The sequence below is a fragment of the Oxyura jamaicensis genome, chromosome Z, assembly GCF_011077185.1.
Source record: "Oxyura jamaicensis isolate SHBP4307 breed ruddy duck chromosome Z, BPBGC_Ojam_1.0, whole genome shotgun sequence".
In the NCBI taxonomy this organism is placed as follows: domain Eukaryota; kingdom Metazoa; phylum Chordata; class Aves; order Anseriformes; family Anatidae; genus Oxyura; species Oxyura jamaicensis.
This window is the reverse complement of record NC_048926.1, coordinates 13,029,302-13,056,159: the sequence shown is the minus strand read 5'-3', so window position 1 is coordinate 13,056,159 and position 26,858 is coordinate 13,029,302. Positions and strand designations below refer to the sequence as shown.

Here is a 26,858-nt window from a genome sequence, read left to right as displayed (position 1 = left end):
ACTTTACAGACTTAAGGAAAACTGAGTTAATCTCATGTGCACTTTACTACTCAAACCTTGTAATAGTACTCAAAATATGGATTTAATATATATAAGATAGAATTCCTACTCCTTTTACTTTATTGTTACAGCTACCAAAGCTGGCAATTTGTATGTGTCTGTTGATTCCTCCCCCCCTTGTTTTTATTATTTTCCATTAATATGTAGTTTCATATTTTGGAATTTTTTTTTAGGACCCATATTGGAATAGGATGAAAAAGCCTTTACACCTTTTAGAGTGTATTCACGTATTATTGTCGGGATATGTACAAGATCCAAGCAGAGTACTTATGAGGTAAGTGGGGCAGCTACATCCTAAGGAAGCATACAGTAAAATGTACAAAATATCCTAAAGCAGTGCACTTGAGCTATTCTCAACATTGTTTTTTTTTGAGGGAGTGGGAAGGGGTAAAGAATTTAGTGTTTGTTTCCAGGTAGTAATTACTGAGACTCCCAATTTTAAACTTGTAGGGTTGTAGAAAGTAGAAACGTATAGGATTGTCCCTATAAACTGCCTCAATTAAGAGTTTTCTTCACTGAAAATTTGGGAGAAAAATACAGGATTATTTTGTAATTTTTTCAGGAATGTATTTTAAGAAGTAGTATAGACAAATTTGAGGGAATATGGAAAAAGTGGGGGAAAGTGCGAATCAGGTCTTTGTTTTGTGAATGAGACAGTGAAATGTTTCATGAAGAAAAGCTAGAAGCACAAAGGTTTCTGAATCGTAGAAAAGAGAAGAAAATGTGTATATAAATCTTCACAAATTGTTCTTAAAAGTTTGGTGATTAATCACTCTCTAAGACTAAAACTCAGCTTAATCCAGAACAAGAAATAATTTAGATTTGATATTAGTAAAAAACTGTAGCTAAAAGAATTGTTATATACTTGAAAAAGTTGTCTGTATATTATGAAATCTCTAGTGTTGGCAATTTTTACAAATAGACTATAAAAACTTCAGTCAGAACTATACTGTCTCAGAAACAAGGAGCAGAACTAAGCAATGTCTTCATGTCTCTTCTAACCATAAATTGCTGTAATTATGTTGGAAAATATACATGCAAGTATCCTCTCCTCAAATACATGGTTTACCTCTGTCTTCCTTTTTTTGGTTTTATGGTAAGCCAATTTAAGTATTCTAGCTTATTAGAACCTTAAGTGAATATTGTCTAATTTTAGTATCTAAATTAACATTAATTGATGTGGACACTAGGTATTAATATCAAAATAAATTAATATTAGCTTCAGGATTAAAAATAGTGATTTGCTATTAATGTTTGATATTAAAATTACTGTATGAATTAGTAATGTATACATTTGTTTGTATTTATATCTAAGTATTTGAATATTTGTCAAGTAAATAATTCACTGTTATTAACTGTATCATGTTTTATCATATGTAAGATCAGGTAAATAAATGATTCATTTATTTTCCCGTTACACCTCATTCATAAGCATTAGATTTAAAAAATACTTTTTTTTCTAATAAACAGTTAAAAGTAGCTGACATATCTTGCAGATACATTATTGCATTAAAACCTGAGGCTTGCTCACTTTCTGTTTCAGGTAAATTCTAATATATAGAAACATATAAAGGAGCTTGTTGTTATTCAATGTTTTATTCTGTTTTCTTTAAAGGCGACGATTCACAAATGTTTGCTTGGATGCCGTTAGTTGCTACCTGGTTGAACTTCAGTCTATGAGCCCGACGCTAGCAGTGCAGACAACCATTGGGAATTTTAAATCACTACAGGCTAAATTAGAGCGTCTTCACTGATTGACTAATTAAATAATAATAATAAAAAGTGTTAGCTCAGATAAAATGAACTATAAAATAAAAGTTCAGATGTCTGCACTGAATCTCTGGAAGAACAAATAGAAAGAAATTTTAAGAAAGTTGCATCTCCTGCTGCAATTATCGATTGTGTGGTCTGTATTCCTGCTCATCTAAAGGTATCTACAAATTGTAGGATGTAAATGTGACAAATTGAGTTTCTTTTGCTACTACCAATTTTTTTAATGATAGAACGCTCTTTTTTATACTGTTGAAATAAAGGACATTGTATGGTCTTTCCCTTCAGAATTAAAAATATTTGGTAAATATTTTCCTTTTTCTTTACTTAACATAAAAGAATGGAGAAAAATAAGGGTTAGAATCTACTTTATTATCTGTTTCACAAGTATCAAAACAAGACATGAAAACTGTGAAAGGCAAGATGATGATAAAAGCACATGTTGAAGGAGTCATACTGTAAACATGGTCATATCGGGGAGTAGTGATGCAACCCTAACTCTAGCTGTGTTCTATTGGCAAGTTTCAATAACAATGAGAATTGTTTCATAACTGCCACTTTCACTATGACCTATAAATAGTATGTTTGGAATGAAACTGCAGCAATTAGCAATCTAATTTATACTGAAAGTGAAAGAACAGTATTAAAAGCCCCTCATATTATTTTCCCTATTCCATTTTAATAATTTTGTTTTATCTGTTACAATCAAATAAAGGACAGAAACTCCACAACCTCTCTTGACAACCTGTTCCAGTGTTCAGACACCCTTACAGTAAAATAACAATAATAGTAACAATTATAAGAATAATATATCAAGGAGTGATTTCCTGTCCACTTTTTATACTTCCACACAAGGCCCAAATTCTGTATATTACTTAAAATGAGCAGCAGTTGTGCCTTACCTGCCTACATGCTTCCCAATGTTTAAAATGTCATTCTACAAATAAACATGTTTTGTCTCTGTTTTACTGCCATGCACTGTATATAAATGTCCAGTGACATAAACTGTGTATGCCATACACAAGAAAATAGTAGTTTATGGTGGACTTCAGTCTTCCTCAAATAAATTTTTTCATGCAAGTAAGTTGGCAAGGAGTGTTGAGAGATTTTTCACGGAAAAAGAAGCAAATATATTTGTGCATGCATACAGAGTAGGTTAATATAATTTTTCCAGGAAAACGAGTAGTTGATACACTTGTAAGAAGTGTTCAAAAAAAAAAAAAAAAAAAAAAAAGTTTATGGATTAAGGCATTTATTTACACACAAGTTAACTACTTATGACCTTTACTGATTATTATGTCCTAAACTTTTGTTTAAAGTGCAGTTGTTAAATTTCTTTCCCTGTCAACTGCCAGGTATGTTGTGGTGATTTTCTGTCAGATTGCACACAGGAAAATACTGTAAGTTAGAGTAATTCTGTTTTTTACCTCTTGTTAGATCAAAATAAAGCTGAAATCTTAATACTGGCTTTTCTGTCAGTGTTGAAATTCACTAGTGAAGTATTCAAATAAAGGAACTACATTCTATCCTGGGAAAAAGAGGCATCTTTCCATATAAAACAGATGATGTAGATGTTAGAAAATATTTTTTGCAGCCCGAGAAAATCTTGTATCCTTACTCTGGTCTCGTAATTGTGGTTCTGGTCATATCCCATAACATTGACGTTCAACAGCCTCATTAAGTTCAACAAAGGCAAGTGCAGGGTCCCACACCTAGGGAGGAATAACTCCAAGCACCAGTGCAGGCTGGAAGCTTACTAAAAGCTGCTGGAAAGCAGCTTTGAGAAGCAGTGGGGGTTCTGACTTGTCACAAGTTAACCATGAGCCAGCCATGTGCCCTTGTGGCCAAGAAGGCCAATGGTATCCTGGGCTGCATTCAGAAGAGCGTTGCCAGAGGTCGAGGGAGGTAATTCTCCCACTGTACTCAGCCCCTGTGAGGCCACATCTGAGGTATTGTATCCAGTTCTTGGCTCCCCAGTACAAGAGGGATGTGCACCTTCCAGAGAGAGTCCAGTGAAGGGCTGCTAAGATGATCAGAGGACTGGACTCCTCATATGAGGAGAGGTTGAGAGAACTGAGTCTCTAGCTTGGAGAAAAGACCCATCGAGGATCAGACAAGAACTCTATATGTATATAACAAATATAACAAGCAAGCCTTATTATGAGCTATTTACATACATACTGACTCCAGGGTGATGACAAGGGTGCTGACAAGCACTGTGCTGTCCCCAGAGATACTTAGCCAGGGTGTGATCAGCATCCCATCAGTCTGGTAGGTATCAATGTCTTGCGGGCTTCCCCGCGGAGGCAGCATTGACCTTGGTTGATGTTCCTGCCCCAACAATGCAGAGCAACTTGATCTGTTATAGGTTTTGCCCCTAGGTTTGCCCCTATAGGTTTTGGGCCTGGAGCAGCACACAATTAGCGGCCCCAGCCTCAGCGGAGCACTCGGCAGTCCTTGACAGACTGCTGTGATCAAGCAAAGCCGCATGGCCAGTGTGTGCTGTGTGGGTGGCAGCACTATCTCATGCTGGGTGACTTGTCGCCTGGTGCTGTATTGCTGAGCAAGCAATATTTATCATTGCAAGGTCAGAGATTTGCCTTGCTGGTCTTACAACAATGCCTGTTTCATACTGGACCAAACTTAACAGTTTTTAACCCTAACACAGGGTGTCATGGGGACAGGGCCAGACTCTGCTGGTGCCCAGTGAGAGGATGAGTGGCATCAGGCACAAACTGATGCACAGGGGGTTCTGGCTGAACATGAGAAAACTTTTCTTTACTATGAGGGTGACAGACCACTGGAACAGATTGCCCAGAGCGGTCATGGAGCCTCCTTCTCTGGAGGAGAAGATGGCATCTGTCTAGATGCCATCCTGTGCAGTGTGCTCTGGGTGATCCTGCTCGGCAGGGGTGTTGGACTGGATCATCTCCAGAGTCCCATCCAACCTCACCTATTCTGTGATTCTTGATGAAGATGTGGTGGTTAAGGGATGGTGGAAAGGGACTTTAAGTGTTCTGAGGCACAAGAGCCAGGCTGAGCATGTGGACAATTTAAGGGATTCAAATACATTTCCCCAAGGTGACAAAACACAAAGTACAGGGGCTCTAGCTCTTTATGTTGTATTTCACCTAAATTCCCATACTTGATCAGGAGCGTTGGCTTGGCAAAGTGCCACCTTACTGCCACCCCGAGCCATCGCCATATGAGAGCACTCCAGGCTCTCCCCCGTGGGGCTGACGCGTTAATCAGATATCCGCGGCCAGCTTCCTGGAGCCGACGGACATTTCCACGCCATGGAGCCACCGGCAGCCCCGCGCAGCAACGAACAACACCAGGCCGCCGCCATCTCGACTGCCTGGGGGGTGCTGGCCGCTGGGCGGGCTCGGGCTCAGCGCCGCGCCTGCGCTCTGCGCTGTCCCGGCACCGCCTCGGCCGTTGGCGGCGGGTGAGTGCGGCTGGCCCGGGGCTGGGGGCGGCTGAGGGTGGGGGGACGCGGCTCTGTCGCTGCGGTGGGCGCTGCCGTGTGTCTGCGTCCTGAGGGCTGGGGACGGCCTCAGTGCGCTGCCCCGGGTCCGCCAGGGGTCCCCTGGGTGATGGGGTGTGCAGTGTGCTGCCCCCCTGAGTCTGAGGCGGCTCCGTGGTGGTTCTGGTCTCTTGCACAGAAAGGAAAACTTCATGGTTTTCCTCACGGTCAGTCTTCTTGTTAGTGCTTTCAGCGAGGTGTCTTGTCTTGTGGCTTCTTTCTCTCGATTCCTTCTGGAGTATATAACCTGTGGATAGCCAGTGAACCATGTGAGCGAAAGTAGCAGTGAATAGCCAATGAACTGTAGCGCGTGTGCGAGTGAAAACAGCAGTTACTGTGGAGATGCAGGTAAGGATCGGCTCTGTTGGTGTTTAGCTGGAAGCTGCTACAGTTAGGAGTCTGCGTCCTCGTTCCTTATCCTCTGCCCACCCACAAATAATGAAAACTTTTTTTTTCTTTTTATTTCAAATTCTCCTTAGGTATGTGAAAAACCCATTATTACACACATATATTTTTAATTATGGTTACCTACTGGTTTTACAAGAATGGAGATTAAGCTAGATGTTCTCATCTCTACATCTATCAAACAAAGAAAACCATGGACTCGCATCTCCTGGATTGGACAGGTAAGTGTAAAGAACACTTACTAAAATAAAATGCTGCAAAGAATAGATATGTTTTAATTATATAACGCTTTGTATTTCTGTCTACAGGGAGGATGGTAAAAGGGAGTTGACTTGAAAGTACCAAGCTTAACAGATCTTGGGAAAAAAAAAAGTCATTCATTTAAATCTTCTTGGCTTGATGCTGGAGCAATTCAAGATTGCTCAGATAAACAATAAAGAGTCAGTTTTTCAAAACATGTGCCCTGTATTGAGTTTGTTGTTTTGATGGTTTTAATTTTTCATAACTCTTTTTACAGTACGTCATTGAAGATTGTGAACAATCCCCTGCTGCATTTGTTCAAAGATGTGCTTTCTTAAGCCTTTTTGATAAAAGGAGAGTAGTTTGTTGTTTGAGTTTAATTAAGTAACTGTTTAAGCACCATTCTTTCTACTGAAATAGTGGCAAAAATCTGACTGAATTAGACATTACAACAGGAGGTAACAAGTATCTACTTTTGCATTTGTCGGCATGTGATACAGTTGAGATACTTTGAAGAACTTATTAGTAATGACTATGAGTCTAATAGTTTAAAATCCCCGAACCAAATGCATCATCAGCATAGGGTTATACTAGATATGATGTTGTACTGTAAATTAATTATACAAGACAAATGCAGGCTGGGGGAAGAAGGAATTGAGAGCAGCTCTGAGGACGATTTGGGGACAATAGTTGATGAGGAGCTCAACATGAGCTGGTAGTATGTGCTTGCTGCCCAGAAATCCAGCCATGTCCTGAGCTGCATCAGAAGCAGCCTGGCCAGCAGGGCGAGGGAGGTGATTGCCCCCTCTGCTCTGCTCTTATAAGACCTCACCAGGAGTCCTGCATTCAGCTCAGGGGCCCCCAGCATGAGAAGGATGTGGGGCTGTTAGAGTGAGTCCAGAGGAGAGCCGTGAGGATGGTCAGAGGGCTGGAGCACCTCTCCCATGTAGGCAGGCTGAGGGAGTTGGGGTGGTTCAGCCTGGAGAAGAGAAGGCTCCAGGGAGACCTTATAGTGGCCTTTCAGTACATAGAGGGGGCCTACAGGAAAGATGAGGAGGGACTCTTTGTCAGGGAGTGGAGTAACAGGACAAGATGGAATGGCTTTAAACTAAAAGAGGGTAGATTTAGATTAGTCACTGGGAAGAAATTGTTTCCTGTGAAAGTGGTGAGGCACTGGCACAGGCTGCCCAGAGAAACTGTGCATGCCCCATGCCTGGCAGTGCTCAAGGTTGGGCTGGATGGGGCTTTGGGCAACCTGGTTTGGTGGGAGGTGTCCCTTCCCTGTAACATATTTTCTTTCTTTCCCATCAGTATTTTTCTCTAAGAGTTTTCAATGTCTAACTGAATTACTTTACAGGCTTACATAGAAAATGTCATTTAAAAAAAAAAAATCACTAAAAAATGAATTATTTTTTCTTTTTTCAGGAAAAAGAGTCTGTCTTTCTTCTAGATGATAAACATATAAATGAAATTAACTTGCCATCGGGGAAGACAAAGAAAAAAATCCCTCAGCTGCAATCACTGTTAAAAAATGTAGTTGTCTTGACAACATCAGGAAATGGTTAAGTATAGTATTTTATGTATTATAATCTCATGCTATTTTATTTATAGTTGTAACAGTTTGGAAAGATACAATACCTAAAGTATTTCTCAGTTCACTTTCAGGTTTAGAACTGTGGCTAAAAAGTAATTTTAAGTACTTCACAATAAATGCTGCCAAATATCTCTCCCCTGATGAACACAGGTGCTTGGTTGGCAGGAATACTTACAACAGGAGAGCTATTTCTTTGGAATAAAGATAAGGACCGCTTGAAAATCATTCCAGCAATCGAAGAGTCTAGGAAGGTTGTTGCAGCAGCACAAGGTAAATGTTTCCAGTTTGTCTTTTGAAAATGATGTAGAAGCAAAATATTTTTCTTTTTTTTTTACTGGGTATTACCGCACAAATAAAAAGCTGTATTCTTATGTTGGTCTGTATTTGTATAATTTATTTTTTAGCTAAGCATTGAAAAATGTCCTTTTTATTACGTAAATGAAACACATTTTTTTTTTCATTTAGAAATCTGAAAACTAATCTAATCCATTTTTAAATGCAATATATATTTTATTTATAATGGTTAGTTATCAACTGTAGAAAATCATTCCTTAGGTTATAAGTATTTTAGAAAAGACACACATTTGAGTTAAACACTATAGGCATCATTTTAAGTTTATTGTTTAGGTAGGGTTTTATGACATGCTAACTGGAGAAAATACTGCCAAGTCGTATTATTTATAAATCTAATACTATTTAAGTTATATATCATTGTGTCATCTTATTTATTGGATATTTTAACTGATAAGACGTTACCAAGTGATGTATTGTACAAGGAACCTATCATTTCAGGAAGATTAGTAGTGCATTTAGGAGTTGAAGGTAATTCATAAGTAGAGTACTTGTGCATTTATTCATAGTTCTCATAAAAAGATTAATTTCAGAAAAAAACATCTTAGGAAACACCTCTAATGGATGAGTCCTATGGGAAAGATGATTCATAAAATCTATACAAATGGTAATCCCATCTGACATTACTGCTGCCAAAGGTCTACTATTAGTAATGAAGCTATAAATGAAAGACAGTTAAGGTGGCAGTTTGGATTTGTGAAAGAGATTAAAATAATTTTCATGTTCTTTTTATTTTTTTAAATCTAAATCCAGCAGAAGAGCAAAAATTATTCTGGCACATTGTTGTTTTTTCTAGAGTGTTTGATGAGATTGTACTTGTATGTGTCCGGAGATGGCAGAAAGGCACTGTTAACTACTCCTACAGCATGTGTCTTTCTGTGGGAGAGCACAGAACATGAAAATGAACCGTCCCATAAAAGTTCTTCTGGACATTGGACACAAATTTTGCCTGATGAATCAGTGATGTTACCTTCTACTGAAGAAAAAGAAATTGGAGTACATGCTGCTTTTATACAAAATGAGGTAAAAAATGGGCTATAAACTAATCATGTAATTACCTAAATAAATTTGAGCCACAGAAGCTACAGTAAGCAATGTCTGCCACTTTGTTGTTTGTAGGCTTAATCATTCAGTTTGTAACGGATTTAATGGCAATATAACAACAGCCATACTGAATCAGATTAAAGTTCATCTAGCCCCATACATTCTTGCCTGCCTTAAATTGTTTGAATTTCTAAATGACAACATTATGTTATAATTTAAATAGCTACTGATCTAAATATATAAGTAATCATGTACAACCAGGATTTTGACTTTGTTTTGTCTCTTTTTGTATTTTTTTTTCCACAGATACTGGGTGATTGTTGTTTGTGCTCGTTTGTGTTTTACTCTGAAGAGTGTTTGGTACTCACATTTTTGATTCTGCGATGGCATGAATATAGCTTTAAATATGTTAGGTATGTTCAAAGTTGTTTGAAGTTGCATTAGCTAGAGGAAGGTTTTACTATAAAATACTTTACAACGGGGTTTCAAAGCTGCATGTGAACGTGTATTTATATTGAAGTACAATTAGCTTATGTAATCTCTTGTGTTTTCTGACATGTTTTGAATCTTTTTTTTATTTACAACAGTTGATTTCCATTTTCAAACTCTGAATAATCCTGTGTTGGATGGCATTATACTGTCTGAGGAGGCTGTTCCTGGCTAGAATGCGAGTGTCTTAATTCTGTGGCATGCATCTCTATTTACTTTAATGTTCTGTAGATATAGTCAAAACTTTTGTCCCATAAAAATAATTATCATCAATTGGACATAAATTTTAAATTAATATATTTTTTTTCTAATTTGTAAGGTTATTGAAGAAAACTAGTGGGCTTTTTTATTGTATGTTTCATGTGTCTTTGTCTTGCATGGTTTCTTGTATGATACATAAGTCATTGTATTCAGTATAACAGAATTACCTCTCATTTTTGTGGTCTTTTTTGGTATTCAGTTCTTTGCCATACCAGATCCACTGGGTACAGCAGACTTGTTCTCTTGTTAATTTGAATCCTCAGTGTGTATCTGTAAAGTCAAGAGGAGCTTTGCTATCTGCATTTGCAAGAGATGGACTGTTACTTGCAGTAGCTGTTAACCAAAATGATCCAAAGGTATGAATGACGGACTGTATGCCATTGAAGCTAGTAGTTCAGTTCACATGAAGTCTGGTAACAAGGATTTAATAACAAATTTTAGAACTCATTTTCAGCGTATGTAGGAGCAAGTCCATATTGCTACACATGATTATATTCATATTGATATCCATAGCTAAGAAATTCTGCCACAACTTTTGAATTCTGTTATTCAGTTGAGAAACCCATGTCATCTCTTTTCTCTAATCTCCAAGAAATACAATAATAAAAAAATCAAAGTAAGTTACTGCATTGTGTTTGTAAATATTATGGATGATTCTCACACAGGCTTCAGCCTAAAATGTACAGGAGGTTATAACCTCACTTTATAATGTTACTCCTTCTAACAAATCAGAGGCCAGGTCTAATGCAGTTCTTAGCGTTAGTGGTAACAGGGAAATTGACCGGTTTATTTAGTGTACGAGGATGTTTTGGTGCTGTCCTTCGAAGCTCCAGTTATTCACCAACATTACTGGAGAAGAATAATCTTACTTTAAGGGTTTTAGATAAAATATTAAAAGGAATATCTAAATACATATTTGGTATATAATAATCCTTAACTATTTTTCAAATATAGAAATGGGCATAGAAACTAATAAGTAGTCTTAACTATTACAAAATATCAAAGTGCAAGTCACTTTCATGTGGAGTAATGTTTCCAGGACATCAAATATAATGCATAACACACTAGTAGAAATTACTTTTACAATACTGACGTTTTGATAATGTCAATAACAGTTTATTTACATGTTGGTTTTTTTTTTTCATTCTAGGCAACTCAGATTTTGTTTTTAAACACCCTGAATTTTGTAACTGTTTCGGGTAGCCTTAAAGGTTGTAGTAGCAAGAGTGGCACCGTCCCATCCAAGTTTATTAGGTCAGTAATTGAAGTTTCTGCTGTTGTGTTTTTTGTTTTTGTTGTTCGTTATTACTGTTTTTTTCTTTTTTTGGGGGGGGTGGGGGTGGGGAGGGAGGGATTGTTTGTGTTTTTTGTTGGAATAAAGTTAACCTAATGTTTGATACAGAGACTTGACAGAAAAAAATCTTTCCTTCCCAATGTAGATCCTACTGGGTTGGTGATATGAGCTGGACTGCTGATAGCCTTTTCTTGGCTTGCATGTTAAAACGTGGGTCTTTGATTTTATTGACTTGTATGGGTGAATTGCTGACCTTGATTACTTCTGGCTGCTCTGTAGAATTTGGACCAGCAGAATTTATTCCGTTTCATCCACTAATAACATACAGGTAAAAGGGTTTGAAACTTTGAAACTTCATCTTTCAAGTTCAGTCTTTCGATTTTTATGCATCTTCTCAATGTTTCTTATTCATAGTCGTATTTCTTGTAATGGGTTTGTTATAATAAAAATTGATATTGTGATAGCATAAGTATACATTATTTGACTTGTTTTTTTAGTGTTTGGATTTAGTAATTAAAAATAACATGTTTTTATGATGTAGGAAGAAACTGAATTTACACAAAAAAATTATACACTCGTTTTAATCCAGTCATATTTCTTTATTCACTATTTAATTTTACTTACTGAACTTTATATCACGTTTCTATTTCAGATCTTGTAAATAACATATATGTGGAGAAGAACTAGTTAGATGTTTAATTTTTGGAGTACCTCTGGTGTAAATTTTGAAATTCTACTGCTGGGTGTATCAGGGAATAAAAGGATCTCTGTTAATGCTTAGTAGCGTAAATTGAAAGTTTTAAAAAAGTAATACATTCTGATACTTAGAAGAAACAAGCCTGAATTTAAACATTACTATATTGAATGTGTGTGTTATATGCGTGTATATATATATATATATATATATATACGCACATATATACATACATATGTGCGTGTATATATATATATGTAACTACTGCATATATATATATATCCTACTATCCTACTGCATATATATATCTCCTACTACTGAGTGGCTGAAGCTGGATAGCATGTAAATGTAGTACGTCATCAAAACATTCAAAGCGTTATAATACCTTCTTACACTGTCTGGTTGAGAAATCAGATAGTAAAATGTATTAAAATACATCAGTTAAGGTTATTTATTGAATATCTGCAGCTACTTTATTTTCAAATAATCTACTCAAGTTTGGACTACTAAGATACAGGAAAAGAACGGTAATTTTACCCAGTATATCAAAGTATTATGGGTTTAGTGTTACAAGATATACAGAACAGTTTTCCAGAACTCCGTAAGGATTCATTTTTTGTAAGAAAAGACTTTGTAAGACCTCTTTGGTTGAGGAAGATTTGTTTGTTGATTTAAAATATTTGTGTTGAATGTCTGAACTGATTCAGAAATATTTAGATTCAGATCTTGGAGGATTTTTTGGTTTTCATATGTGACTATTAGAAGTTGAATAGGATTTCATGTTCAAATGCTTATCATAGACAGCAAGACCTAAATAAGAGAGTGTGATACAGAGATTTAAATTCAAAGTGGGGAAAATGTATAATATTTATTAACAACATAATATGGAAATATGGAAAGCTGTTTTATTTTTCTAAAATTCACAGAATTGCAACTGCAGAAAAATAGTGGCATTCTGCAAGCACAAACAGTGTTACGCAAAGTTTGCTTGTCTTGAGAAAATTTAGGCACTTCCTTAAAATTCTGAATGGGGCTTTTGGGATGGTAGTGGAAGTGGTACAAAATGTTATTAAGTTATTTATTCTCTATTTTATTCATGATTACCATATGTGATATTTGCATCTTATTTTTTGGTTATGTCTTTTAGACAGCACCACTCATTGTGTCAAGACTCTAGTCAGACTCTTGGTTCTTCAGCCTCTGAAAGTGACCTTATGAGACAGAGATTTTCTGTTGCTTCACACTCAAGATTACCCTACCTCATTGTCTCTGATGGATACATGATAACAGTGCTAAGACTTCCTAACAATCTTTCACCAGCAGGATTTTTAAGATCCCTTTTGCTTGATTCAACACAACGGCTGGAAAATGTCCGAAGGAATTTAGTGAACTCCAAGGTAGGGTTATGGATTTTTGTGTGCTTTCAGTAAAACAAAACTTCATACATATAAAAATGCACCTTTTTGAATGGAGTCCCTCAATTTATCGTGAAATTAGTGTTAATTCTTTTGAAGTAGGAAGCAGTTTTCAGAATGACATTGAACTGAAAAACACCAAATATATAGTTTTATTCGAAACTTTATTCCTGTGAAGTCTAGGTAGCATTTCAGTAAAATGTAGTAAAGGACATGGACGTAGCCTGAACTTTTACTATATATTCTTTCTGAGTCTGCGATAGAATAGGATGGATTTCTCTGTAGAGTTGCTTCAGAGCATTGACTGGTATTGTGCTACTCTGTCCAACTCATCCTCTCAGAATGATGCAGAAATTATTCTATAAAACCATTGTGCCTCTATGTAGGTGTTGTTCTAGAGCAGTCAGCAGCAGTCCCAATGGTGTTGTCTGTATTTATATTAGGCCCTTAACTGATGTTGTTGGCTAAGGCTTATGAAAAGTTTTGGGGTTTATTTCTCTATCACTTCTCAATAGAGCTAAGTCTGGGAAAATGGAAACCTTTAAAAGAAAAGGTTTTGCAAGTGTTACCAACCACCTAGCTCCTTAAGAAAATAGGTATTGACAATTTTTGTGTTTGCCATTGGAATACCACTTGTCTTCAAATGGCTGTCAGTTTGTCGTCTTTTTTTTTTTTTTTTTTTTTTTTTTTTTTGAGAAATGGGATATTCTGGAATTTATGTGTAAACCAGGAGAGTAGGCAGGAATTTGAGGTAATATGGAAAGATATGTTGCTGTTAAGAATGCAAGAAGGGCCTAAATACTAGCAAATTTGTAGGATTGTTTGAGGGATCAAGAAAGCAGATTCCTTCAGCATGAAAAAATAGAGTTGTCTAATACTGAGAAAATTCAGAGTTCCAAAGCATGGCCAAATGATAGTTTGTTTCTATGTGAATGTATACCTACTAACCTGTTCTTCCTTTCTGTCTGGGACTTTAAAGCTGAAGCTTTTTACGTAAGAGACCAATTTCCTTGTTTTATTTACCAAGTATCTGGTTTGATCTTGCTAGACATGAATAATGATTTGTATTGTTATTGTTTCTTTTAGTCTAAAGAGAGACATCTACATATTCGATCACTGTTGTCGTTAAAAGCTACCCTTTTAAAACACATTCAAAATCACAACTCCATCAATCCCAACATTCCAAAATTTCTGGAAGAGGACAAAACGGAAATCAGTGAGAAAACCATGGACTTACTGGTACTTAATAGTATTTTTCCACTTAAAATTATACAAATTATTTACTTTTAAGATATTCTAAATTAAAAGGTGTTGCTTCAGTATATTAAAAGGTGTGTAGCTTCACTATATTAAAAAAAAAAAAAAACAGTATCACACTATGAGGTATATTAATATATAATATTGCGCACTGGAACAGGCTCCCCAGTGAAGTAGTCACTGCACCAAGCCTGTATGAATTTAAGAAACGTTTGGACTGTGCACTAAGTCACATGGTCTAAACTTTTGGGTAGACCTGTGCAGTGCAAGGAGTTGGACTTGATGATCCTTATGGGTCCCTTCCAACTTGGAATATCTTATGATTCTATGATTCTAATAGAAAGTATAATATTATTATCCAAAGAATGTAAGTTATTAATCCTCAGTTTTAGAGGATTCAAAAAATCTGTATGTCTCTTTTGGAAGAATGGCACAGTAGCTTTGATCACAGAACAGGCTCCCAGTTCTATTTCACAACTTTGGTGGTTTTTTTGTTGTTGTTTGTTTGTTCTCTGTAGTTTTGGAGCTTTTGTTGAGTGGCTTTTATATTTTACAAATATCTGGCAAATATTCTACCTCAAACTCTTGGCTTAATAAAGGATGGGTGTTTATTTTTTGATTTAGACACTCTTGCAATCCCTACAGCATAAGTGATTTTTTTGTTAGGTAATACAATTTCTATTTGCACAACTATTCCAGATAACCGTATTTAATTTGAGCTCTAGTTGAAACTGATAATGAAGTAAACATATTAACAATTAAGTGAGTTAGTTAAGAATAAAAGATCAATTTGTGAAACTCATTAAATGGTGGGTTGCAGACTGAGCTCTGGCAATAGGCTTGGATTAAACTGTTGTCTTTTCTTTTTTTCTTTCCTGGTTTAGGATTATGAAGAAGAATCAGACGATGAAAAACATTTTCATAATAGCTCTTCCAGCTACGTTAGCCAAAGAATCCCCTCATTTGTTGGTAAAGCTGATCAAGGCCACTTAGAATTTGCATCAATGTTTGATACTATTCATGCAAAAGAGAATGCTGAAGAGAAAGATAACTTACCAGTGGAACTGCATTCCATACAGAAAAATCTCCTTGCTGCTTGGCGGATAGGGGTTTCAAAAAATATGCAAGAGAAGGATACTTTCCTAAATTATACAGTAAGCTGCATTACCCATTTTTTCAACATTCTTCAGTTTGTGAAATGTTCCCTGCTAAATCAGGATGCACTTTTATGCAAGTCCATGAAGAATACTCACTGGATTCATTGTGTTTTAAAATATTTTCAGCAGTACTTAACTGTCTTGCAGTGGCATTCAAAAGCCAGTCTTACTGGGCATGTGACAAAGCTGACACTGCAAACTTTAAAGTTGATGCTCGTTCAGCAGCAAGATCCATTGTTCTCCAAAAACCTTTTTGCATGCTTCTGTCTTTTGAAGATGGTTTCTCACACTCTAAGTAGCATATGCATACCACAGTATGAGAATTTTTTTGCATCTCCTGGTGTTCATAGTCTTGTGGAGCTTGACTCACTTGTTGTGCCTATTTTCCTACTTCTTGATGACAACGCGACTCAGAAATTCAGCTCACTGAAATCTCTGCTTAGAGAGCCTCCTCGAGCAGTAAACTATGATGAAAAGACAGAAAAAAGGTATGAATGAGCTTTGCCTGGAAAAAGTGTTGTAACAGCTATTTTATAGCTCACGCCATGGAAAAGCATGGTAATCTATTAAAGTATGCAGATGGGAGCTCAAACCTATAGCTGAATATAGTTCAGTTACACTACCTTAACTAATAACTTTAAGTTGGTTCAGAGATAAATGATGGGGTAAAAGCTCACTCCAGATTTTACAATTTATGTTGTTTCTACTGCATTATGTCTATTCCCTCCCCTTCCAAGCAGAAGTTCTGAATTCCATGGAGCCAAAAGGTGGCTCATATGCAGTATATCTATAACATGGGTTTAGTCAGCAAACTTTGCATGTGATTATATATATATGGTGGCCTGGAGCAAGAAGCAAAACTGCAGTATGTGGAAACATTGAACTATCAGCGCTGTTTCTTTGAAGTTTTACACATAGGCTTGAAAGAAACTTTCCTCTTACTACAGTGGAATATATTTCTTCAGTAAGCTGAAAGTATAAAGTTAGGTTCCTTGTGAATTTGATAGGCAATTGTCTCTTACGTGATCACAGTCTGGGTTAGTTGTGCTCCAGGTCCTGAGTGAGCGGTGCATTTATTACTATGACTGGCTCTGCACAAATTAGTATTGGAAGCAGAAGTGCTAGAGAACAAGATGCAGATGTATTACGGTTTTGTGTAAGCTTTCTCAGGTCTATGGCAGTGCATATTTGGTTGTTATTGACAAGTTTATTACCTCTCTGAGCTGGTACACTTAATAGTACTGTGCTAGGCTGCAGGGACTTGTTAGCCCTAGGTTCATGCTCTGCAGTCCGCTTTTCCCTGACTTCATTTTTCAGTTATGCTTACTTACATCATATATTTCATCAGTCTTCTTTACAGAGTCATTGATAATCTGCTTTGAGATTTATCTGATTTATTTCATTTCGCTATTGTTTGGGTAGCCAGGGATTCACTTTGAAGACAGTGTTGGGGTACTTGGAGGATCCTAATTCTTCTGAATTTTCATAAACATAGTGATGTTTATTGATCAAAAATCAAAACCCAGGGCAAAAAGTGTTTATTTTTCCCATTGTTGCAGTGAGGAAAATAGTTTTTAACATAAAACATAATTTTGTTTTTAAATTCATAATGCAAAACAGAAAAAAAATAAATTGAACTTTTTGTCGTCTTTTCATATTTTACTTCTTGAACTACAGATTGGTTGTACTATGGCGACTATTGTATAACAAAGTGGTGTGGTATCAGGTGCAGCTGAACAGAAGAGCATACAAGAATGCAGAAGAGGAGTCTGTTGTCTCATTGCTCTTAAATCATATACAAGCAACTCTCCAGTCTTCAGGAGTGGCCTTAGAACAACATTTGAAGATTAATTCAGTAGCTGGTTAGTACTTCGTAAAGAACTACAACTGTTAGGTAGTTGCACAGTTAACTGAACACTAGAAAATTAGGTCCAACTTAATGAGAGTCAGTAACTGTCCACCAAATTAAAAAATAAGTTAGTGTTGAGCTTCTCTTAAAATTTGGTTAGAACTCTTCTAAATATTTCATGTCTACACTTGTAGACATACTATACTTGTATTATTCTACAGAGCTCATTGAGCTAAATAAAAAAACTCTTATTAATTTTGCTTTGAATCATGAGCTAGAGAATAAGAAAGATCTGAATCCTGCTCTGTTTTATTTCTTCCGAGGTATATTGGCATCACAATACTTATCTTGACTGGATTTCTGTTTAGAAATCGAGCTCAGTCTGTGTGAACATTGTGGGCATGAACACATCATGTACATAAATGCAGTCAGCCTCAACTAAGCATCGTTAATGTAGCATAATGGACTTAATCTAGCGTATTTATTTTGCAAAAAGTGTATGGCTGTAGCTTAATTTCCTACACACTTGTGTCTGGTGCTCTTTCTCCACACTGTCTGTGTGTGTGTGTGTGTGTGTATACATATATATATATATTGTAAATTATACTGCAGTAAGTGTGTGTTTGCACATGTAAAACTGTAACTATGTAGAGCTTTTAATGTATTGATATGTGATCTTTTTTTTAAAGGTGAGGAGAAGTTCCTTTTAGGCTCATACAGAGAATCTGTGGATGTTTGGAAAAGATCTCTTTGTGAAATCAAGGCAAAGGGTAAGGGATAAAATATTTTCTTGATGGGGGAAGGGGAGAATATGTATGATTACTTTGTGTAGTTATTTGTGATTCTCTGTTGCCTTGTCAAAAAAGGAGGCAAAAAAGAAGGATGCATGTTTGAAATTAAGCTGGAGATTGAATAGACACCAACCAAAACTTATGTTTGATTGTTCCTTGAGAAAAGCCCATACATTTCTACATTGATATCAGAGTTCTACACTGATATCAGAATTTTCTTGTGACTGTAAAGTACTTGGTCCAAGAAGGATACGTTGTGCAGAAAGAATTCAGGATACTGGAAGACTAGTGGATCTCAAAGCAATTTCTTTGTACTTTAGGCATCTCTTCTGTAAAGGCTAAACTACCTTGAGTTGTCCTGTTTGTCTTAAGTTACATGCTATAGTACTTAGAAAACTGCAATATCTCTTTAAGTGAAACCATTATGGATTACATTTAACCCACTAGTAACTTACAGGTTGACAGAGGATTGTATATCCTAAAACAGCTGCTCCTGATTTCTTCTACTCAGCTTCTCAGAGTTTTGTGTAGATACCTTTCTGTGTAGAAGAGAGATTTGTGTAGATACCTTTCTGGAGTAGGAGGAACTTGTACTTTTAAACTTGCTCTGTCTGTTTTCTGTGTTTATTGTTTTCTTGTCTAACGACTTCCCTTCTCCTTTAATGCAGGAGGAAAAAGAGCATGCTTTCTTCAGACTAGATACTACCTTGCTATACTGTTCTGCCATCTGTATCACTATAACTTGTGTGAGGCTCAGGGACTCTGTGATCATCTAGTACAAGAAATTCTGAGGCGATCACAGGTCTCAATGAAGCAGATGGAAAAATTTTCTGGTATGTTTGTATTGCATAAAACTGAATGTGTATGTTGATACTATTTGAGTAACCTAGTCTGTGATTTATATGCCATCACACACACACTTGACATCATTATTTTCTCTTTACACTGGACTGAAGCTGATGTCAGACAGATTTCTATTTTAAGTTACCTTAGATCTTTTTCTGATTGTCAGATTCCCTATCATCTGGATGTGTTGGAGTAAGCATTCAGGCAGCTTTCACTGTAAAATTGATAGTGAAAACTTGGCCTGTTTAAATATCTCTAGATTCAAATCTAGGTTCAAAATGATACAATATGTTGAAGTAGTTGATTTAAGATTGGTGAACAGTTGACGGGGTTTTTTTTGAAAACTTTTGTGTTCTTTTTCTCCAAAGTCATAACGGCATCTAAATTTTCAAATGTAAACAGCTTTTTAACTCAGTTCTGGTCTAATTTTAAGATATTAGAGGTCCAGAGGTCCATTTGTCATTATTAGAAACCTACTATAAAAGTTTTTTAATATAATGTGTAATTAGTGAAGAAGATTCAGCTATGTCCTAAAAAAAGTCAATAAATTTAATGTATTTTAGTATTAAAAAATATATATCTTATAAGTTGATTAAGCAATTTTAGTGTTCAAATTTAAAATTTCCCTCAAATGTTCTAATTTGACATCTGTTTTTTTTTAGACACTAAGTATTCTCAGCATGAACTGTGGATGATAACTGATGTTCATACTGAAGCTGCTATGGCTGTGATTCGATCCATGGCACGATTCATGGCTGCTTATTTCACAAATCAGCTGCTCTATATCTTTCCACCCCACAATGTTGACATCCTACATCCACTCCACATTGAACCAGGTATTTTTCTTAAAAGCAGTTTAATTTTCTGTGTTTAACTCTTGTAATTTTTTCATGTTTATGTCAATGTTGTATATTGTGCTTCGACTTGGTGATTGATGGTTTCAACATTATTAACATTATTAATTGTAAAGATAAAATTACTTTTCCAGATATTTTTAGTCAAGGAGAGTGTGTTTCTCTGTGTGAGATTAATTTTTCATTTCTTGATTATTGATAATATTTTGCTATTTAAAGTTAAAAGTTTGTGGGCAACTGATTTATGTAAACCATAGGTTTTTGTTTGTTTGGCTTTTTATATCTTTTTTTCTATGCTTTGAAGCTAATTATCAAAGTGTGATACTAGATTAGGCAAAAGGATGATGGGATGAGTTGTTTTTTTCTCACCCAAATTAAGCAACATTAGAATTTCATGGTTCTTAATACTACTTTTGCCTAGACCTATGGCTCTGACTGACTTTGATACAAAAATGGGAGAAAAGCAGCACTTAAAATACTCAAATTGGATCTGTGGTATGGTGTACCTTGAACTGAAAAGCCACCAAAAAAAACAACACATTTTTTGCTTATTCAGCAATCTCTTGGAAGTCAAAATGCTTCAGACACCAAGACAAGTTGCAATGCCAAGCTAGTATCACTGAACCCAAGTAGTAATTGTTAGTTTAAATCCAGCTTTCAGCATTTTTCTGAGAATGAGTATTCATCATAGTCAGTGGCTTATCTTTTTACTGCAAAAGATTCTGTTTAAAGCGTTGGGTTGTTAGGAAATTTTTCAAAGGATCACAGAATGTTTGAGGTTGGAAAAGATCTGTGAAGGTCATCCTGTTAAATCCCCCTGCTCAAGCAGGTCCACCTACAGCTGTTTGCTCAGGACCATGTCCAGATGGCTTTTGAAGATCTCCAAGGAGGGAGAGTTCCTAGAATCAAAGAATCATCTAGGTTGGAAGAGACCTCCAAGATCACTGAGTCCAACCTCTGACCTAACACTAACAGGTGCTCCACCAAACCATATCCCTAAGCTCTACATCTAAACATCTTTTAAAGACCTCCAGGGATGGTGACTCAACCACTTCCCTGGGCAGCCTATTCCAGTGACTAACAACCCGTTCAGTAAAGAAGTTCTTCCTAATATCCAACCTAAACCTCCCCTTGCGCAACTTTAGCCCGTTCTCCCTTGTCCTGTCACCAGGCACATGGGAGAATAGACCAACCCCCACTTCTCTACAGCCTCCTTTAAGGTACCTGTAGAGTGCAATAAGGTCACTTCTGAGCCTCCTCTTCTCCAGACTGAACAACCCCAGCTCCCCCAGCCGCTCCTCGTAAGACTTGTTCTCCAGACCCCTCACCAGCTTCGTTGCCTATCTCTGGACTCACTCGAGCACCTCCATGTCCTTTTCGTAGTGAGGGGCCCAAAACTGAACGCAGTACTCGAGGTGCGGCCTCACCAGAGCCGAGTACTGCTCTGGGTAACCTGTGCCAGTGCTCTGTCATACTTGCAGTTAAAAGGTGTTTCCTGATACTCTTATGGAGCCTTTTGTGTTTCAGTTTTTACTATTGTCTCTTGTCCTATCACTGGGCACCAGTGACTGTTCTTTGCCCCCTTCTTTCACATGTTTATAGACGAAGATAAGTTCTGAGCCTGAGCCTACTCTTCACAGAGTCACAGAATGGCTGAGGTTGAAGGGACCTCTGAAGATCATCTAGTCCAACCCCCCCTGCCAAGCAGGATCACCCAAAGCACATTGCGCAGGATGCCATCCAGGCGGGTTTTGAATATCTTCAGAGAAGGAGGCTCCATGACATCTCTGGGCAACCTGTTCCAGTGCTCTGACACCCTCACAGTAAAGAAATGCCCTCTCATATTCAGCTAAAACTTTCTTTGCTTCATTTTGTGCCTGTTGCCTCTTGTCCTGTTGCTGGGCACAACCGAAAAGAGACCAGCTCCATCCTCTCTACACCCATCCCTCAGATATTTATACACATTAATGAGGTCTCCTCTTGGTCTTCTCTTTTCCAGGCTAAACAGGCCCAGCTCTCTCAGACTGTCCTCATACAACAGGTGCTCCAGTTCTCTCATCATCTTCACAGCCCTCCTCTGGACGCTCTCCAGTAGTTCTATGTCCCTCTTGAACTGGGGAGCCCAGAACTGCACACAGTACTCCAGGTGTGGCCTCAGCAGGGCTGAGTAGAGGGGGAGGATCACCTCCCTTGAGCTGCTGACAACACTCTTCTGAATGCAGCCCCAGATACCGTTGGCCTTCTTGGCCACAAGGGCACATTGCTGGCTCATGGTCAGCCTGCTGTCCACCAGGACTCCCAGGTCTCTCTCTGCAGAGCTGCTCTCCAGCAGGTCAGCACCCAGCCTGTACTAGTGAACTGTACCCTACACTTGCCTGTGTTGAACTTCATGCATTCCTCTCAGCCCATCTCTCCAGGCTGTTGAGGTCCCTCTGAATGGCAGCACAGCCCTCTGTAGTGTCATCCACTCTTCCCATTATTATTTACCTAAATAATGTTACTGCCTCAATAGTAAACAGGTGGAAGATGCAACTTGGTCCTTAGAGTTAATGTTGATTGGCATCTTACCAAGCAAACCAGTAAATTAAGCCTTGGAAAACAAGTTTAATCCTCAAGAAACAAAATGGTTCTAAACTTGTTTTCATTTTTTTTTTTCTCAGTAAACTCCCTTAAAATAATTTGCTGTTTTTTCCTAAAAATGAATTGTATTTTTTTATCCTCTGCAGTAAAAAGTGTAGTGAATAGGACATAGAGGCCCTGGAGCGTGTCCAGAGAAGGGCTATGGAGCTGGTGAAGGGCCTGGAACACAGGTCCTGCAAGGAGCGGCTGAGGGAACTGAGGTCGTTTAATGAGGAGAAGGGGAGGCTCAGGGGAGACCTTACTGCTCTCAACAACTCCCTGAAAGGAAGATGTGGGGAGCTGGGGGTTGGCTTCTTCTCACAGGTAACTAGTGATAGGACACGAAGGAATGGCCTCGAGTAGCACTAGGGGAGGTTCAGGTTGGAAACTAGGAGACATTTCTTCTCAGAAGTAGCATTCAGGCATTGGAACGGGTTGCCCAGGGAAGTGGTGGAGTCACCATCCCTGAGGGGTAGGGAAAGGTTGGATGTGATGTTTAGGGACATGGTTTATTGGGTGATATTGGTAGTAGGGGATGGTTGGACTGGATGATGTTGAAGGTCTTTTCCAACCTTAATAGTTCTATGCACAATATGGGTACGGTAGGAAAACTCTCAGAATTTCCATCTAGCTCAGATGTGCCCTCTGGAATATTAGACACATATGTAGCATGTCACAAATGTACCATCAATGTGATTAAATCTTTAAAGTTAGAATAACCCACTAATTTTGCATATGGCTTCATACCCAACATTGTTAAGCAGGAAGATAGCTTGTTCTGACTTCAGTAGTATATCAGGGCAGAAGCTGCATCCATGTACTGCAAATATACCCTGAAGTATGTCTCTAATAGATAGAGTAAACAGTAATTGTACACTGAAATATGAATCCAAATCCAATGTGAACATATGAATTCTATATTATTCCTTTTACAGCATGCAGATCTATTTAAACTTTACATCTATTTTTGTGTCTCAGATATATCCCCCCGTATTATTCCACTGCAACATTGTCTGGTTACCAGAGCTATCAGGGACCAGAACCTTTCATCTGTGTGGACAGCTGAATATGCTCTTGACTTGTTCTTTGTTGGTGGACTCATGCCAGAGGCTGTGTGGTTGACACACAGACTGGGTAACTGGAAACTGTCTGTGTCAATTGGTGTTGCCTACCATCTGTATTGTCAGAACTCTAATGAATTCTCAAGGTAAATCTGAGCTTGCAATTAATACAGTATGTTTTGTTACTGAACAGTACTTGCATGGATTTGATTTTTGATCCAAAGGATATGTTGTTAAAATATGTATTCTCAGATTGCTTGCAGCTGTAAGATCCAACATGTTACAATTAGTTACTTTGTGTTAGATATTCATTTAACAGAGTTTCATTAGATTATATACAGATTTTATTGTTAATGAACACTGGCTTGGTATGCTTTCAGACTGAAAAACACCGAGCATCATCTGCCATTAAGCATATCACCAGTGCAGACTTTTAAGGAAAAGTTACAGTCTTTGTTAGGACAACCAGTAACTTCTGAAACATCAACTGAAGGAGATGTTAAATACAAGCAGTTTACAGGTATATAAAATTGTGAATAAGTGTGATTTTTTGTGTGTGTTACCTCACTACATATTCTGTTATATGCTGTCTTAAAAAGAAAAAACTACCTTATCTTCACTGTGTGCATTACTGTTAAGGCATACAAATATTTTAATTCTATAGGGTTTTTGTTTTTTATCATTCTAAAAATGGACCCTATCATCTCTTGACTCTAGTTTGAGGAAAACATGACAGTTTCATTCATGGCTTGCACGCAAAATTTTTTTTATACACCATCCTTTGCCATCTTTGTAAGGCCATATATTAGATCCTTCTTCATATATGCTAGCCAATACCTTATTTGACTATATTTTAGCTTAATTTCAGGTTCAAAGAAAATTAACACCTTATTAAAACTAATTACCATGAAGCTAGTGCAAATATATTAATAGCATGGAAAGTACCATCATGCTTAGATCAAAATGATGTTCTATGTTTACCCTTCCTGTATGTCAAGGGAGGAGGGGGAATAAAGCATATCACATGACATTGGTGAGGCTCCCACAGCTCCATCAGGTCCAACATAACTCCATCAGGTCCAGCAGATAGCAAGGATGAGGGCTTGTGTTTATGAGGCACACACACACACACACATCTACAACACGGGTCTATGGACACATACAGAAACACACATCTACAACACTCATCTGTGGCTTGCCACACCCGTAACCACCTACAGCCATGCTTAGCACTCGTGAATGGCACCACCAACCTCATCCTGCTTTGCTCTCTTGCTATTCAGGAAGAAGGTCCAAGTATATACAAGTGTATACACCAATAGCTCTGGTAGCTACTATCTGCTATCTGGATTTGGGATTGCCAGTCTCCGAAGTTGCTGGCATCTGCATAGAGGAGTCCTCAAAACCCCATCTTCACTCTGGTTTCTGGTACAGACTCACTCATTCACAGACATTGTTGTCCACCCGCACACAGTCTACACATACTCTGGTAGCTGGCCTTGGACTCACAGTCCATCCAGAGCTAGCTGGTGTGAGGTGTGAGCTGGTGTGAGGTGTTCCTGCCTATGGCAGGGGTTGGGAATTAGATGATCTTAAAGGTCCTTTCCAACCCAAACCATTCTGTTTGTATAATCCCTACAGTAGCCATCTGCTTTTTTGGTATCACCAGTAGAGACACACATACGTGCGCTGGCACACATATAGCCTCTGTAGCAGTTGTTCAGGACTTTCTTGGTCCCTCCAGTATCCAAATATCCTTTTCTTGCCCTTACTGACACAGTCAACCAACTCTCCCAGTTGACACAGACCCAATGTTCTCTCCAGCAGTTGGCCAGGACTTCACTGGTCCCTCTAGTAACTGCTAGCTGTGCTGTGGTCCTGTGGCTGTTAGCACTTGTTCTGACATATGTCCATCTCTGGAGGTGCTGGCATCCCAGATACAGGCTGTTGACCTGTAGTCCCACCCCATTTGCTGGCACTTGAACTCCCATACACTGATACATAAAATAGTTCCCCTTCACACAGGAAAATATTTATGCATTGACAGGGTCCAACAGTTGTGAGGCTGGCACAGCTCCATGCCATGCCTTCATTTCTTTTCACAAAGGTCCTATAATGAGCCCTGTGAAATCCCAAAACGTTCTTCCCCTACATCCTGGAGTGTGGCATATCCCTCTTGACAGTGACCCCTCTCTGTCCAAAGGGTACTTAAGAGGGCTACTCCCATTTACTCATCTTGATGGCTTTCACACCTGAACATTGGTGCTGATGGTTCTCCTGGGACAATCACAGGAAGAGCACAGATAATTTTTTCATTTCCCAGAGTGTGTAGCTTTTTATTAATTTTTATTAATTTTTTTATTCCTGTGATGGTCCTTTGAGTAGACTGGTCTCAGTATTACTCAGGTTCCCTCACCTACTGTTGTCTCTCTGCTCCTTTGTACAAATGCACATGAGCTTTTTATCACATAACCTAACTTAATGCTTTACTGCTAAACTTCTTCCTTTTAGCTAGATCAACCTGTCTGTGTTACGTTTTGTAGAAAATTTACTGGTGCAGTCTCTATTCTTTACTCTGTTTATATTTGCATTTTTGGAAACCACATTTCAGATTCCTGTCAGCAGATGGATGTTAATTAATCTTTATGTGAGCACTATCCTAAACACTATGCAGATTCTTCTTTTATACTCATTTCCAAGAATTTTGTCTTAAAGACACATATGTGTGTATATAGTAATCCATAAGTGTGATAGGTAGTGGAGAGATTTGGTAGCATATGTTTCAGGACAAGCAGGAGGAATAGAAATGGAAGTAGAGCAGTATAGTATTATGCAAATTTCAGGGACCAGTTAATGATACATGTTGGAATTCCTGCTGCTTTTAGAAGATGTGAAGAAAATGGAGTAATATGTAAAATACATCAAACATATATTTCCTTGACCTTGAACGTTATGCTCGCAGATAAGAGAATTATTATGGTCACTATTAATAAGATGGGCAATTTATGCCTGCTTGATGAGAAAGATTTGCCACAAGTTTATCCCAAGCAAATGCATGGCTGAAAATTTCTGATCTCTGGAAAGGCAGTAGCTTCCCTTTAACGTGGAAAAACTAAAATTAGTAATTGAGTCCTATTTTCAAATGCAGAAAATCTTATCTTATGCAAGTAGTTGAGATGTATGCATTGTAACAGGTGAATAAGAATCCTGAGAACAGAGCTACTTGATTTCAGAATGAAGGCCATGTGAGTCAATTAATTTACTGATTTCTGTGTTTAATA

At 37.7% G+C, this 26,858-nt stretch overlaps 2 protein-coding genes across 5 annotated transcripts in view; both read left to right on the top strand.

The window, feature by feature from the left end:
• NUP155 (nucleoporin 155) overlaps nt 1-2,459 on the top strand; it is a 30,826-nt gene extending 28,367 nt beyond the window's left edge. For both annotated transcript variants that reach the window (XM_035309540.1, XM_035309541.1), the window contains 2 exons: nt 234-334; nt 1,676-2,459. In XM_035309540.1, the coding sequence (XP_035165431.1) occupies nt 234-334; nt 1,676-1,814 (240 nt within the window). In that variant the 3' untranslated portion in view covers nt 1,815-2,459. The remainder of the gene's footprint in view (nt 1-233; nt 335-1,675) is intronic.
• A 2,732-nt stretch (nt 2,460-5,191) lies between these two features.
• CPLANE1 (ciliogenesis and planar polarity effector 1) overlaps nt 5,192-26,858 on the top strand; it is a 58,157-nt gene continuing 36,490 nt past the window's right edge. For 2 of the 3 annotated variants that reach the window (XM_035310305.1, XM_035310303.1), the window contains exons 1-18: nt 5,192-5,278; nt 5,836-5,982; nt 7,427-7,562; nt 7,746-7,865; nt 8,743-8,969; nt 9,297-9,403; nt 9,940-10,096; nt 10,891-10,994; nt 11,180-11,362; nt 12,876-13,125; nt 14,230-14,382; nt 15,285-16,045; nt 17,235-17,419; nt 18,096-18,176; nt 18,866-19,030; nt 19,706-19,879; nt 23,495-23,723; nt 23,958-24,097. In XM_035310305.1, the coding sequence (XP_035166196.1) occupies nt 5,902-5,982; nt 7,427-7,562; nt 7,746-7,865; nt 8,743-8,969; nt 9,297-9,403; nt 9,940-10,096; nt 10,891-10,994; nt 11,180-11,362; nt 12,876-13,125; nt 14,230-14,382; nt 15,285-16,045; nt 17,235-17,419; nt 18,096-18,176; nt 18,866-19,030; nt 19,706-19,879; nt 23,495-23,723; nt 23,958-24,097 (3,253 nt within the window). In that variant the 5' untranslated portion in view covers nt 5,192-5,278; nt 5,836-5,901. Of the gene's footprint in view, nt 5,279-5,384; nt 5,705-5,835; nt 5,983-7,426; nt 7,563-7,745; nt 7,866-8,742; nt 8,970-9,296; nt 9,404-9,939; nt 10,097-10,890; nt 10,995-11,179; nt 11,363-12,875; nt 13,126-14,229; nt 14,383-15,284; nt 16,046-17,234; nt 17,420-18,095; nt 18,177-18,865; nt 19,031-19,705; nt 19,880-23,494; nt 23,724-23,957; nt 24,098-26,858 lie in introns of those variants that run through there. The other variant, XM_035310304.1, reaches the window with a different exon arrangement.